This window comes from Podarcis pityusensis, assembly GCF_964106645.2.
Source record: "Podarcis pityusensis genome assembly, chromosome: 1".
Taxonomy (NCBI): domain Eukaryota; kingdom Metazoa; phylum Chordata; class Lepidosauria; order Squamata; family Lacertidae; genus Podarcis; species Podarcis pityusensis.
The window spans coordinates 136246263-136262063 of record NC_138028.1 but is presented as its reverse complement, the minus strand read 5'-3'; the positions used below and the strand labels follow the sequence as shown (position 1 = coordinate 136262063).

Here is a 15801-nt window from a genome sequence, read left to right as displayed (position 1 = left end):
CTCCCACAGAAGCGAGACACTGGTAGTAATTATCTCAGGTTTATTGCTCAAACACATAACTCACTCCGGAGCTCCTTCACTCCATGTCTGACTCTAAGTTTGCAGTTGCTGAGTCTAAACTCTGCCCCTTCCTCTTCCTCCAACGGGGAAAAGCCCTTTCGCTTTCGCTCTTTTCCCCTCCTCTCACTGACCCTTTCGCGCCTTCAAGTTTTGGGGCTGGCTATTTCTGGCCTCTCTCCCCCTGTTTCTGAGCTGAAACGGTTAGTTTGTGTATCTCTGCCCTGGCGCCCCTTTCCTTGTCCACTATGCCCAGGGATCAGGTTACTGTCGCCATCTGCTGCCGGCTCTCTGTTCTCTGTCAGGCAGCCAGGCTGGCCCTCCTCCTTCCCACTTTCCAGGGTTCTTATCTCTCTGTGTCTGGCCTCATTCCCAGCCTCTATCAGCTCAGGACAAAGCTGACACTTCCTGGTTCTCATGGAGAAGCTGTTTCCAATGGACCCGGTGACAGAAGCACACGCCTGTATTAAGGCAGCACCGAGTGTTGAAGTTTTGCACCCGGGTCAATGAGCCCTATGCCCCCCTTTGCTACGCCACTGCAACTATTCAAGCACACACAGAATCCCTCAGACAACCTGTTACTTTACAAATGTGGAGCTGAGATATCCCACATTTATACTGTGAGGGTGAAACTCACCTTGGTCACTAGCAATGGAAAACATGGCAACAGACAATATGTTCTGGCTTCTGTCTAAGACTGAAAGCGCCATTGTTTGGGGATAGCCTTCCTCTAGCTAGTGTCCTCCAGGCTATTTATATTAGCTCTGCTCAGCATGGACAATGGTCAGGAATAATGGGAACTATAATCCAAACACCTGAGAGCATTAGGCTGGACAACTCTGCTTTAGGAGGACAACACACTTAGGTAACACTAGCTATGGTTTTCTTCAGAGTTATTGATCACAAATGTTTGTTTTTAAAGGGTATTTTTTATCATTATTAGAATTGATTTTGATTTTTAAAGGAATCTTCATCTTCCCACCATTAAGCAAGGGAGTATGTTCCTGATTAGATCTTTCTTTCCAAGCACCAGAAACGCTTCCCCTCCTTGCCACCACAGCGCTTGAACTGCCTTTCTGCCCACACCACCCAGGTCAATTCCACTTCCAAGTCGTACGCAAATTTCTTCACTGATCTCTGGGGTGCTGTGGAAGAAGCAGAGACCTATATTTTCCTCCCACTGCACCTCACACCCAGTGCTTCCTCCTGCGCAAAGTTTCTCATGCATCCCAGAAAGTCAGGTGCTCTTGCTTAGAGGCTGAGAGAAACAATCCCTCAAAATGCTGCTTCACTCCTCCATTCTGGTACTTCTAATAATTTCAGGATCTATTTTCTAGCATCTAGTAAAGTATGACGGATCTAAGAAATTAAAACTGGCTGTCAACTGAGGCTGAAAATAAAATTAGTGGAACTGAGCCTTCAAACACATCCCGTTCTTGGTCCTGAAAATCATAATCTTTAAGCATGTTTCCCAAACCCTTACCTTCACAATGAAGCTTAGGGTCTAGTACTCACTGAGACAGTAAATCTGCCTCTAGGCTGTACTATTTTAGAATGCAGGTGGACACAGAAAACTAAAATGTCAAGGAGAAGGGTTAGCATAGGCTTCTTCCTAACATTGTAGTCTTCTTCCTTTTTAATTTTTTATTTATGCATTTTCACAAACTTAGTATTCACATCTTACATTTTCCTTCTCTTATTTCTTTTAAAGGACTTCCACCTCCACCTCTCCATGGTTCTTTATTTATTCCTTTTTTTTTTCTGCATATCCTTTTTAAGCCACCCAATTAATTCTATATATTTGCAGTGTTTTTGACTGCAGTTCATATTTCTAACCCTTCTTGGAAATTTATTCTTTAAATACATGGTAGTTTTCTATCTGTAGATATGTAAGCTGGTATAGCCTGGGCACAGATTTACTTCTTCGTAGAGAGCAAGGTCCCAGTATTGCATTGCATAGCATTCAGAGCTGGCTCTACCATTCGGCAGAGTGAGGCAACCACCTCGGGCAGCTGGTTATGGGTATAATGAAAGGGTAGCAAAGTGATAGTTCTTTTATTTATTTTATAACCAGAGTGAGGTACTTGTGGAGTTTTCTACCATAAGTGCCAGAATAACTCATTGGTGTTTTTATTCACCATTTCGGGTTTTACTTTGGTTTTATTCAGCTGCTGTTTTATTCTGTTCTATACATTGAACTGATGTATTTTTTCTCCATATGATATGGTTTTAACTTTCACTGTAAACTGTCCAGAGTCCAATACCATTCGTATCTCACTCTCATGACAAGGTAAGTTCTCCTGCACATGCTGCTTTGCAAGTCGTCCTGACATACCCCATTCTACACACCACTATAGTACACTTGTTGACTAAAAATTCAAAAACTGAGGATAATTCTGCAACACAAAGTACATAAACTATGATAATTTTAAATTTGACAGCGAATTTGAGTTTCCTCGATACAGAGTTGGGGGTGGGGGAGGGCAGGGATTGGCACATAATAGGTAGGAGCTGATTATTCCAGTAGCAGAGTGCTTTAAAGTTCTGAATGCATGTATCCTGAAAATAACTTACATAAGTTAGGTTTTGGAACCGCAGGACTTTAACCTTGATGTACACCTCAGGTAGCTGTTCAGGATAGGTAGTGGATTGTGCCTCCATCTGTGCCCCTTCCTGAGGGTGAGGCAGTGTAGGTAAGGAGACCCTGGAAGTTACCTGTGCCACTGCCCCTTAGCCATGACAGAGGCAAATCCTGTTAAAATTTAACTTTACAAGCTTTGCCACCATCGCAGCAAAATGATGGTGGTACACTCATAGGACCCCTTCCTCAGTGTGGCATGGATAGCCCTGATACAACAGCAGATCAGGGAGAAAGGAGAGGGGAAAGTATTGGTGACAGTGGGGAGGAAGAAGAGAATGGAGGTGGGGGTACTTTGCCCCTGGAGACGCAAAGTGTTGAGGCAGCTCTCCTTCTTATAAAGTATCTGGAATGATATTTTCCCACAGTGAAAATAGACATTACATCACCAGCTTGAGTTTTACATAAGTATCAGTTCTGAGGAAATTATTTTCAAAGTGACATCTTTCACTGGGGCAAAAACTGCATGTCTTCTTTCCTGTTTTTAACATACCTAAAATCTCTTCTGCCCTTGACTTTCTGGGCTAGTGCTGCACTATTGAGGACTGCTGTTGTGGCAGAGTTTACCAAATAGTGATATGCAGTTTAAAATGTCATTGTTGATCATATTATTTATTTATTGCAAGAAGAGGCATCAGCTTAAGGAATTACATTATGCATTTTAACAGTTATCCACTGGAATGTTACTGCTTTTCCCCACAGAAGTCGGGAGCAAAATACAATGTGCAAAGCAGCTCTAGATGTCAAGGTTCAATATGATGGAAATGTGTTGACAGGGCACTGTATAGTTAGGAGAATGAGATGGAAGTCCTAAGCACAGCTGCAACTCAAGTTAGTAGGAAGATGCTTTGATTCACAAGGCTATTTTATGTGTGAATGTTGCAAGGGAAGCACTACTCTGTCATTTGTAGAATGTATATAAAATACACATTGACTCCAAAATCTCAATTTAGATGGTGTGGGAGGGGAAGTATACCAAGCTGAGGCTTAGTTGCCTGGAGCAAGAAAACAGCAGGTGTAACCTGGCTATCTTCTGCAAGCATAGACAACATGAATGACTCTGGCCCTCTAGGTAAGAGGTGTGGGATCTCCAAAATATGTAGATGCCTTCTTATTTCATAACACAGCCCATTTCTGTTTGTTTTGGGGAGGACAGGGAGGCTGGTCATGCCTAAAAACATTAGGAATACTGCAGTTACAGTCTCCAAGGTAATCCACTACTTTACTGTGTGGAGATCTTGAGAGACCAGCTCTGTATACAAATGTCTAGCAAACAGTGGAAATTGAGAGAGGAGTGTTATTGGGTGCTGCTGAGATAAAATGACTAAGTTGTGCTCAGGTGAGGAGCAAATGGAAGTAAGGGTACTGCATGAGAAGCCGCCAACTGAAACACCAGCAGACACATGACAAACCACCACCCCCCTTCCAAAAATGTTCTAATGAGCTTCCACACTAGTGGTTACTGAAGATATACGGTGGCTGCTTCTCCTGATTGGATTCCCCACAGTAAGGCGTCATCTGAATACCAAAAAGAAGAAGTGCAGAATGGCATTTTGGTGACAACATCATTTAGTCACTGCAAAAAAGCTTATGTGCATGAGCAGCGCTGATTCCACAATAACCTCCTGTCTGGGAGCGTCCCAAGTCTGCATTGGTTTTTTCTCCTCCAGGGAGCAAAGCAGCTGGGTAGGGTTTTTAGCAGAGAAATGTCCAATGTAAACGGATTAAGTAGATCCTCTCCCTGCCCCATCAAATTTAGACACCCGCCATGGTGCAGTTATACTACCCCCAGTTTATTATTTTAAGATTACTCAGCCCTCCATCTCTGGTAAGCAAAGAAATGAAGTCCATGGTCCAATTCTTTCTAATAAGGAGATGGGAAAATTTGGTGATACCTTCCACTCTACATAATCATCTTCCTCTGCTCCGGAAGATGTCAAACGTGTCATGGCTGTGATTAGCTGGAAATTGCCAGACTAAAGTGGGTTCTGAGCCCTTAAAGATGAACTGTAGCCTTGCAGTTTATTTGTCCCTGCTAAACTCCCCAACTGCAGCTAATGCTGGAAGTGTCCAGCAGTGACCACTGAGACTAAGTTCTACAATGTTAGTTTGGATTAAGTGTAGGATTAGTTAGAAAAATATTCTGGTATAGTGTTTTACTTCAATACTGAATTGCACAATTGCTAATTCTTTTCTTTTTTTAATATCATGAACAGACCAGAAACTATTAGCTAACAGGAGAAGGATCTTGTTCAACTAGTTTCATGCTGCTACAGGCACTGTTCCTTGTTCCTACAATTCTAGGTGAGCCTGCAAAATAAATAGCTTGCTCTATGTGAGCATAAATTGAAAGAGAGATGCTGAAGAAACTATTAAGAAACATTCCAGCAAACAGGTTATACCAACCTGACCTTGAATATAGTAAATTCAGATGATCTCTTAAACGTTTTTGATTTCACACACATGCCGGTGTCATCCAAAAGGAGAGGGTGTGGCACCTCTACACTTCCCAAATTATGCTTAGAATCAATGCATAAAGTCCCCATTGACAAAACCATCACACAAAACTGGGCACCTAACTTTACTGATAATAGGCAGATTGGGGAGAGAGGCAGTAGACAGAAAACACCCTTCTGGGACAATGGTATCTAAGAAACTATTAAAAGCTTTTTCTTCCCAGAGTATGTTTAGCCCAGAAAAGAGGAGATTGAGAGGAGAAATGATAGTTATCTTCAAATAGCTAAAGCTTCTAGAAGTAAAGGACCTGATCCTTTTCTACAACAATACAAATCCCATATCCATCTTTAAAGGGGGATCAAGTTACTCACAGTTTGGCTGGGCTTCTGGAGGAAATCTGGTTCGTATGATGGCCATAAGGATGAATAAAAACACAGGCCATGCAATTAATGTGAATGACCAAACCTGTGAGAGAGAAGCAGGGGAGTATGTTAAATGGATAAAAGTGTATGTCAGCAGCATAAATGGAAAATCTGTTCAACAAAGCAACTCACACACATATAAAATATCAGCTTTCCCATTCTCCTACCAGAATCCAATGCAACAACATTTCACAAATAATCACTAGAAACCTTATTTGTTTGTGGTCATACTTGTCCTAGGCTTCAGTGGTAGGGAATCTGCCTTGCAGAGAGAAATCCCAGGTTCAGTCCTTGGCATATCCAGGTAGAAAGAAAAAGTTCTGTCTGAAACATTGAGTGGCCACTGCTCACCAGTGTAGATCATACTTGGCTAGACCAATTGGACCGATAGTCTCAGGGCCAGCCCAAGCCATTTGGGCACCTGAGGCGAACCACAAAATGGTGCCTCCCCCTGCCACCACAAGGGAAGAAGGGGTGAGTGAAGATCAGGAACAAGGGGGGAATTGAAACAACCTTCACCGATGGTTGAAGTGGGAGTCAAAGGCTGTTGCAGGGCTGAAAGGGGTCTGCTCTGAGTCACACTGGGCAGGTGCAGAGCCCAGGAGACCCCAGACAGCAGCCCCATAGGGGTGGGGGAGACAAGCTGAGCCTCCTATTCGCCAAGAGGCCACTGTAGAGGTGGCAAGCAGGGTGGGGAGGCGCTGCCAAGGAGGCGGCAGATTGGGTCTCCAAGGAGCATGCAGCAGTGACAGCAGCAATGGCAGAAGGCACTGCATTTCTTGGAGGCTGGAGCCAGAGGAGCAGCTAGCTGCTCTGGCACCCAGGGCAGCGCCTGTGACGAGCGTCCCAGGGGGATGCCACCCATGGCGAGCGGTGTGAGTCCCAGGGGGCGGGGCGGCAATGTCACCCCCCTCGGGGATGACACCCGGGGCAGACCACCTCCACCGCCCCCCCTTCCTCCACCACTGGCTGGGGCTACTGCTCCTGTGGATCCTGCTGCCTGAGGCCGCTTGGGTGGGCTGGCCCTGAATGGTCTGACTCAGTGAAACATAACTTCCTAAATTCCTAGTTCCTCTTCAACCAGCCTGATTCTACAGCCCTTTAAATGTGCTTGTAGGAGGGGGGTTATTGTTTGTTGGTTTTCTTTTAACTATTTACTTGTGTTTTTATCTTGTATTTTATTCTGTGAACCGCCCTGAGAGCTTGTGATGAAAGGCAGTATATAAATCAAATAATAAAATAAATAAGTGAACAAATAAGTTCATTCTAGGCTCAAATAAACCTGGCTTCCATAGAAGGTTCCCCAGAGAGCCTCAATCCTTGAAAGCACTGGTAAATTTTAAACTAATTCTATAATAGTTTTTGAGATATTATCCTAACTGAACAGTTAGAGGATCAGTGAAAATCCCATATTTTCTTATATTGCTACACAGCCTGCAAGTAATTCTTATTTAATTTACACCAGCACACGGCAAATCAACTCCTGGGCCTCTTTTTTTAATCACAGGGACCTACAAGCAACGCAAACTGATTTTATATAGGCAGAAAAATGTCTCTGAAAATGATACAGAACTGTTAAGCAACATTCATAGAAAAAGAAGTGGAAGCTCCTGGAAATAGTAGCAGGAGCAGCCACTGAAGCAGCTTCAATTCACTTGCAATGGATCAAAAACACCCCTTTCTTCCATACTTATCATGGCAACAACAATAATATTTAAACTGTGCATCTTCACAGTAAAAGAACTTTGTGCACATTTTCTCAGTTATTTTTACAATATCCGTGTAAAGTAGAACAGAATTATTACTGCCCCATATTGCATAGTGGCATAGCTGTCTCTTTCCTTTGGTTGGGTGCACTTTATTCCAATCCTTTGCTTCTCAGGTGGTTTTCTAAAATTTTACAAGATTTTAGCATCTATAAAACTAGGTGTAACTGGAAACTGGGAGCTTGAAAATATCCTTGTTTCTAAAGCAGTTAAAACTTGAGCCATAGGCCAGGCATGCCACATAGGCGAACTCCGGCCCTCCAGGTGTTTGGGACTACAATTCCCATCATCCCTGACCACTAGTCCTGTTAGCTAGGGATTATGGGAATTGTAGTTCCAAACATCTGGAGGGCCCAAGTTTGCCTATGCCTTCCATAGGCCATATATTGAGGGAAGGCCAAGGGAATTATGGGAAATCATCCTAGTGATAGTTTTAGCTTTCTCCATGCAATGGGCTAACTGACATGTGCGAACTGGAAACTCATGGATCTCTGGCACCCTGTACAAACCAGAAGTTGCATTTTGTCTCTTTGGATACCAGATGAGTTTCCAATTAAGAGATAAATGAACTTCACCCATTAGGAAAGAAAGTAGTGAAATATATTGTACAATCTGGCCTTAATTTACAAAAACAACAAATCAGCCAAGAGATTTCTTTTGTTTCAAAGAATCCACCAGACTTTGACATGGCAGAACATGTTATAGATTTGGAAGGGGAACCCCCCCCAAAAAAAAACCTTAGAAATTAATAAATGATAGGCTTTTGATTAGCTGGTATGTGAAGGGGGGAAATATAAGCTGCAGAGGAATTCCTGGGTTAGTCTATGCAAAATGACTTGGCCAAGCTAGGGCCATTAAGAAACATTACAGGGCCATTGGGAGCCATTGCCAATGCAATAAAACTGTCCTTCCTCTTGCCCGGAGGTGTGAACAGACACTGGGGCTTTGGAAGGTTGGCAGGGTAACTGGGTATGAGGTAAAAAGAGCGTTTTTAGCAGGCAGGGTGTTATGGGAAGAAGAAGGAAGAATAAAGACTGGGATTCATCTTGGGCAGGTTGGCTGAAGGCTGGCTGGGAGAGCTACCAGACTCCATGGCTGCACTGCTGTGGGGGACAAGCTCCTCATGCTGTAAGATCTGGAATGAAGGTGCAAATAGGTGAATAAACCATATTTCTTAAAGCTATGACAGTCTCCACTGTGTATCAATTCTCCAAAGGAATACAGACCCTGGGTGAGTGCCTGGAACCCCATAGAGTTTGGCAGGGGGTGGGGAGGCACCCAACTTTATACATAGCAACCCAGTCTAATTCAGGAATTCCACCCCAGTGCACCCGTCTTTCTGGTACTGAGTTAAACAAAGCAGGGTGGGAGGGAGGTTTATGGGAGCCCTTTTGTCCCCACTGAAAATGTGACAGCCTTTCGGGTGTTTCTTTCATGCCCGTTCTGAAAGACAGCCAAAGGGAGGGAAGAGGGAATTTGACTCCCTGGCTGGAGCTTAAACAACTGGGCTGTTAACTTCCTTGACCATCTCAGTTGCTCTTTGTCGACCAGTTGCAGCAAAATGTGCCATTAGGAACTTGTCCACATTTCCGCTTGTCCATTGGCTAGAAAGCACGTTGTTTCACTTGCGGAGGAACCTCCCCATAGTTCAGATGTTGCTTTATGCTCAAGCAACTCTACATTTTACTCTTTTATTGGTTTATCTTATCATACATGCTCAATGAAGGGGAAATCAACCAATTAAAAAACATGGAAAATGTTTTAAGGCACAGGTATTCTAAGGAAAATAATAAATGTCTTCATTATGGTCATAGGACCCATTTTGATTGAAACACACAGCACAAACCAATCACACAACATGGACACTTTACAATTTATCCAGTATGACTAAGACAATCTAGCATTTGAGCTCTTATATGCATTTTTTTTTTAAGTCACTTGCTCAGTAATATATGGGACTTTGTCTCAGTGCCCCAGTAAACTATTCGGAAAGTGGTGAATTATATAAAAGTAGCAATATGTGGTTTGCCAGTGGGCAGAATGGCAGCGTAGTGCTGAGACTACCCATACAGAGAATTTTTCTGCTCTCAGTGATATCTTAAATCATAGAAACAGCTCTAGATTCGCTTGATTGGGTAGATGATGCAATCAGGGTGGCTTGCAGGAAACTGCAGCCTTATAAAATCAATAACAACACTGCTACAGACCCACTTCCCCCAGCCCCCACCCCACTGGATAGCGGAGCAGACATGGCATACAAAGGCCAACAATCGCTCTGGGGTGCGAAACAGCTGGCAGCCGTGGCTGACGATTAGATTGGGCAGCGGCACTGCAGCTGCTGTAGCATAGACTGCAATCTTTTTCCACCCAACTTACTGAGATCATGAAGACAGTAAAATGAAGCATAGTGTTAAAATAAAAGTACATGTGCTGATGTTTCAGGGACTCTAGTATTACATGTAACACAGCAGCCCTGTTCTGGTGTTCACCTGAAGGCGCAAGGGGGCTGGGGAATGCACACAAATTCCAACCCATGTCCCCAGGCACGCAACTCTTCTACAACTCCCACCATCCCCAGCCAGTAACTTACTGAAGGGCAGCAAGGAGAGTCAGAGTTCAGCAACATCTAGAGAGCCACAGGTTCCTCATTCCTATACCAAGCAAATGATTTTCTGCTACAAATTAGAATGAGTGTCAAATCTGAAAACAGGTACAGTGGTACCTCTGGTTACATACTTAATTCGTTCCAGAGGTCCGTTCTTAACCTGAAACTGTTCTTAACCTGAAGCACCACTTTAGCTAATGGGGCCTCCTCCTCCTCCTCCTGCTGCTGCTGCCGCTGCCACTACACAATTTCTGTTCTCATCCTGAAGCAAAGTTCTTAACCTGAGGTAATATTTCTGGGTTAGCGGAGTCTGTAACCTGAAGCGTATGTAACCTGAAGCGTATGTAACCTGAGGTACCACTGTAGTAAGTATTAGTGGGCATAGCAATGAGTTATTTTATAAATCTTAAAAAGGATACTTATTTATGTAGTAACTGAAGATTTAAATAAGTAATATGATGAATTAACATGTTTAATGCTGAATTAGGAAGAAAGAATGATGTTAAGTGATCAAGTTAAGTATATAAGAATTTTGATTTGGAAAACCGTTAAAATGATATGCATTGAAACCCAACCAGGGGGATACGAGGAAGTCACTTAACAATGTTAATATGATTAGTTTTAATAAGGTTTGATTTTTGTTTGTTTAGTTGTTAGTGTGTCTATAGTTTTGTGAAAATCAATAAAAAAAAATGGGGGGGAGGAATTCTAAGAAACAAAAAGTTAAGTGCTGCTGTGAAATCAGTGGTTGAAATCAGTACAGTTCTGAAAGGTTCAGTCTGCCATCTTGTTTCAAAATGGCACTTGATGGTATCCAAACATACACAAATCCCTGCTTCTTGCACTGTGTTATATTTCGACCTCTGTGTCACAGGGTGTTTCCGCATGAGGCTTAAAGCAGCTCCCCCATCAAATGGTTTTGTAACGGAAGCCTACACTAGCTAGAATGGTCATTACCATTACAAATGCCTCTCTTCTCCACCAGCAATTATTCCATATTTATATACCGTATTTTTCGCCCTATAGGACGCACTTTTTCCCCTCCAAAAATGAAGCTTCCCCCGCCCGCAGCCTCGCAAGCTCCGAGAGCGATGGCGAACGTGTGCGCACCATCGCCATCGCTCTCCGACCTGTTCTGGGGGCTGGGGTCGGGGGAAGCTCCGGCTTCCCCCACTCCCAGCCCCGCAAGCTCCGGTAGCGATGGCGAAGGTGCGCTCACCTTCGCCAGCGCTCTCCGACCTGCTCTGGGGGCTGGGGGCAGGGGAAGCTCGGGCTTCCCCCACCCCCAGCCCCTGCAAGCTCCGGGAGCAATGGCAAAGGTGCGCTCACCTTCGCCAGCGCTCTCGGACCCTTTCTGGGGGCTGGGGGGGGAAATAATTTTTCCCCCTTTATTTCCCCCCCCCCAAAAAAAAATCTAGGTGCGTCCTATGGGCCGGTGCGTCCTATAGGGCGAAAAATACGGTAAATAGTGGGAAGGCTGAAAGGCTAGCCGAGTTTCAAGTCTGAAATTGCTCAAAAATTGACTCAGATGGGCCTTGGGACGTTTTTATATAGACATTGAAAGAAGCCTCTGATTCAAAAACCAAAATATTCCAATTGCCCAGGCAAGCGCATTATGTGACCCATGAGACCAGCAAAATAACGAGGATGAAATCAGGCCAAATATTTATTGACAGAAGCAGGCAGGGTAATGGTTGGCATGGCATGGGGTCCTAGGATTAGTTCATCATTCCATAAGCCCTACAATGAAGGAATGGGTCCTCCAGGTTTGGACCATCCCAAACCCGTTCCATGGGAGTTGGGCAGTGTTGAACCTTGCCGTGGTGCAAGCCAAGCAACAAGGTTTCACTGGGCAAACAGGGTGCAGATTCCAACCCGGCAGATACCCCAACCCAAACTTGGGGGTGCCGTGGTCAATCCTCCCCTCAGACCCCTTATGGAGGGCCCCTATACTGTGTTGACCCTGTGCAATGCAATTGCTCAGTGAAGGCTCTAACCCAGGGGTGCATGGGAGTGAAGCTCTGAGCTCCAGGGGAAGCAGTCTTACAGTATATAAGCTTTGCAAGGTCTCATGGGACATCGTTCAGAGAGGATACTAGGCAAAACCTTGCCCAGTATTTTGCTCAGTCTATGGGCCACAACAGCCAGGAAAGGGCACCTGCACTTATTGGGCACAGAACAAGGCCTGTATGCTCCTTACCCAAAAGAAGTTCAAAGCAATATAATCAAATCAAATCCACAAAATGCATGAAACAGCCATTAATTTTTTTAACAAAAATCTTATTTGGACAAACCTACCCAGATGCTTAGAAAGTTTGTTTCCATCTATTCTATTGTGGTTTTAACTTCCTGTGTGTTTTAAATTACAGCTTTAACTTTTTAAGTAATAATTTTATTGTGTTGCCTTTTTTATAAACCAGTTTGAGGTTTCTTTCTACAGTCATGTGGTATATAAATTTTATGCAATAAATATATTATTATACAAGCCATAAACTATCATGTCTTCATGAATCTCAACCAGGAGGGCATTCCAAATGGCGCATTGTTACCAAGGTGGCAATAGTAAGTTTTATTCCTTGGGCAGCCCAGGAATCTGGAGCTCAGGTGATGGACTGAGCATTCAGAAAGGAACATGTGGAAGAAGGTGGTCCATAGAGAAGAGGGGTGGGGAGCCCTTTTGGCCCACCAGGCCAGAACACTGTTCAACAGTTCAACACTGTGTGACAGGTGGGCGGGACAATCCACCTGTTAATCCTGATGTCATTGTGATGTCAGATGTCTGAGAGATGGGCTGTCCTGCCCACCCACCCAAAGGTGGTGGTGTAACTCAAACTCTATTTTAAAGGCTTGCCATCCCTCTGCCAGCCACCAGCAGCCCCACCCTTGAATGGAGTTTGGTGTAATTCACGTTGGCTTATCTTCCCAGAGGCATCTAGCCGGCTGAAGCTGGGGTGGGGTGGGGAAGAGGGAAAAGAAAAGGCAGCTCTCAGAATTCCTGCCTTGGCACACACCTCCACCTGCCTGCTCATTGTATCTGTCCCATTGAGTCAGAATCCCCAAAGGGTAGAGCTGATGCAATCAAACCAGGCAGATGAAAGACTCTTTGATATAACCGACTGCCACATATTTAAGGGGCAACATTAGGACCAACAAATATCACAAGCAGTAGCTCTGTTGAGCAACAATCCAGTGGGGGGGGGGATTATAGAGGGGTTTTTTTAAGCCTTCAGATGGCAGAGTGCTGAGGAAAAAGTTTTGTGAATGGACTGTGATGCACATTAACATTTGACAGGGGAGAAAGATACCCTGATTTGAAATAAAAATGGCAGTGTTCATTGGCTCAGGGAATATGGAGCTGAAAGTCTCCTAGCCTTCTCCCAAAATAAAAAAAGCAGACAGATACCTGCTGAAATGGTTTTAAATTTTAACATATCTCACTACATTAAACTACCACTCAGGAAGTAGATTTTAATGCTTAGTTGTCATCACATTGTATGATACAAATGCTCACAAACTGCCAAGTTTCTTGAGGGAAATTACCGAGAAAGTTTTGCATAATCCTGGCAGCCCAATTTGTACAGCTATGAAGTCATTTTCCTAAAATCAGTCTAGGGCAGCACCTGCTCAGAAAGTAGATGCACAGGTACAGTCCTAAATAAGTACAGCACTAAATAGGTATACCTATGAAACAGGTGCAGTGGAAGCTAAAAAGTCATGAACCAATGAAAGGCAGACCACCTTGATTCCTCAGGATGTTTTTTTCTTCCTTTTGTAACTTTCCCTCCAGCTGAGGTTGTAGGTAAGCCCTGCTCCTTTTCCAGCCTCAACAAGCGTTTGCCTCATGCATAAGGAACATGGCAAGCCTGGTCGACTTCTGCACACACACAGCAGAAAGAGATGGGATATGGTGGCATAATTCCCAGGAGGTAGAATGGTTGGTATCACTTCTGACTGCAAGTAATCTTTGACTATTCTTCTACATTTTTTAAAGGGCAAGCAGTCGACTGAAGCGAGACTCCAGCCCAGACCTTTGACTGCTCTGCTAGTTTTCTCTTTGCAAAGGGTATTTTTTAACAAATGTGAGAATTCATAAGCGTGACCCACCACCTGCAGCCTACAGTCGAGCAGCCCTTTCCAACACTTCAACTCATTGCCACCTCATTCTGCTGCACATGTAGACAAGACCACTCTGAAGTATCCCCATTAAGGAACAAAAAGTCAACAGCAATTTGAGCAGGCCAAATAAAGGCAACTGAGACTTTGCTTCTGTTCTGAGGCAACACACCTTTGAACATGATCTAAAATGTAACACCTCCACATTCCTACTCAGGGCTCTTCCACCAGCAAATATCTTCCACCTTAATTTTTATTTTTTATTTTTTTTGGTCAGTGTCACAAGCCATTTCTCAGTCTGAACCTGCAAAGAATATAAGGTTTTCTCTCATTTTTTTATTATTTCTTAAATACTTACTTTTTGCCGTTTGACGCCCAACCAGTTCTTCCACAGCAGCACCCGCAGGTGCTGGAATAGTGAAGCCATCCGTGGAATTCCCCCCCAAAGCCAACTGATTCAGTCTTCTCTCTCCCCTCCTTGAGGTGTCCAAAGGCTTATGCTGCGGTGGCCCACCACTCTGAATGGGAACTTTCTCCGCGCAGCATAGCTCTCAGGAGCTTGCTCATCAACCTGTCTCTGCTCTGTGCACACAGCTGCCTTTCCGTCTGCAATAGCTCCTAGCAAATGCAACAGGTTAGTCCTCCAATGAGGAAGGAATGGGAGCAGCACCAGCCAGTACAATCTTGAGTTAATTATAATATTGTCTCCCTCTCTTTGAGCTGCCTCCAGTACCTGTGTGATAAAAAATGGGTGGCATTCCAAGATGCTTCTGCTGGGATATAAGCAGCACACCTTTTCCCCAATTAGGAACTCCCTGCCACCTACACATATTGCCTGAAGAAGATAAGTCATAAAGGAAAAGGAGCCAGGAACCAGCTTGACAAGCCAGTGTGGCCAGTCTCACTCTTTTGCCTGCTTTCCTATGCATATAAAGTTGGCAGGGAGTGCTATAAAAGAGAACAGGGAACTTTTGCCTTAAAACAAAAACAACCGTGGTGGCCCTTCCTAGGGATGCGTGTGAATAGATGAAAGGATAGTTTCAGCTCCTTCTTAATCATTAAGACAGAGGGTTTTCCCACCTTTACCTTTCCTCCACACCTTCCAGGCATGGCCTGCGCTTTAAAGCTCCATGTCCAAGTGTGTGTGCTCTTTTTCTCCAGAGCTTTTTCTGTGAAAACCTGCTCTTTACTGCTAAATCAGAGCACTCCGTGGGAAACCTGCATTGCTGTTTTTGCAGGGAAAGCTCTGGGGTAAAGGAAAGAGCGCTCAGACATGGAGCTTTAAAGCGCAGAACTGAGCCTGGAAAGCACAGAGCATGGGCGTAGCCGGGGGGGGGGGCAGAGGGGAATCAATCAAAAGCAATACAAATCAATATAAAACTGAGGTTCTGCCCCCCCACAACAAAAATCCTGGCTACTCCTATGGCACAGAGCAAAGGTAAGTGTGGCCAAGCCCTGAATGTGTGCCTTAGTCATAAGTTACTGTGGTAACACAGTTGCCAATCAATTATATTCATTTCACCAAGCCACGAATGTTCCAAGTGGAGAGACCACGCAGGAGTGGAGGATGGCGTGGTAACTTTGCAACACACTGTGGGAGTGTCGTGCTGGCGCAGTTTCTCAGAGCTTCCTTTCAAAGGATATAGGCACTGCAATTTTTTTCTTTTAATTCTTCGAGTCTTTGCGCTCTTCATTCATACAACATATTTTGTCCTGAATGGAGTGTGGCAAGTAAATTTAATT

At 44.2% G+C, this 15801-nt stretch overlaps 1 protein-coding gene across 1 annotated transcript in view; it reads right to left on the bottom strand.

Annotated features, from left to right (window-relative positions):
- The window catches only part of ABCA12 (ATP binding cassette subfamily A member 12), a 125423-nt gene extending 110732 nt beyond the window's left edge, over positions 1 to 14691 (bottom strand). Inside the window, exons 1-2 of the mRNA XM_081014929.1 lie at positions 14417 to 14691; positions 5524 to 5617 (exon numbers count right to left, since the gene is read on the bottom strand). Of these exons, the coding sequence (XP_080871055.1) occupies positions 5524 to 5617; positions 14417 to 14485 (163 nt within the window). The 5' untranslated portion in view covers positions 14486 to 14691. The remainder of the gene's footprint in view (positions 1 to 5523; positions 5618 to 14416) is intronic.
- Positions 14692 to 15801: the final 1110 nt, after the last annotated feature.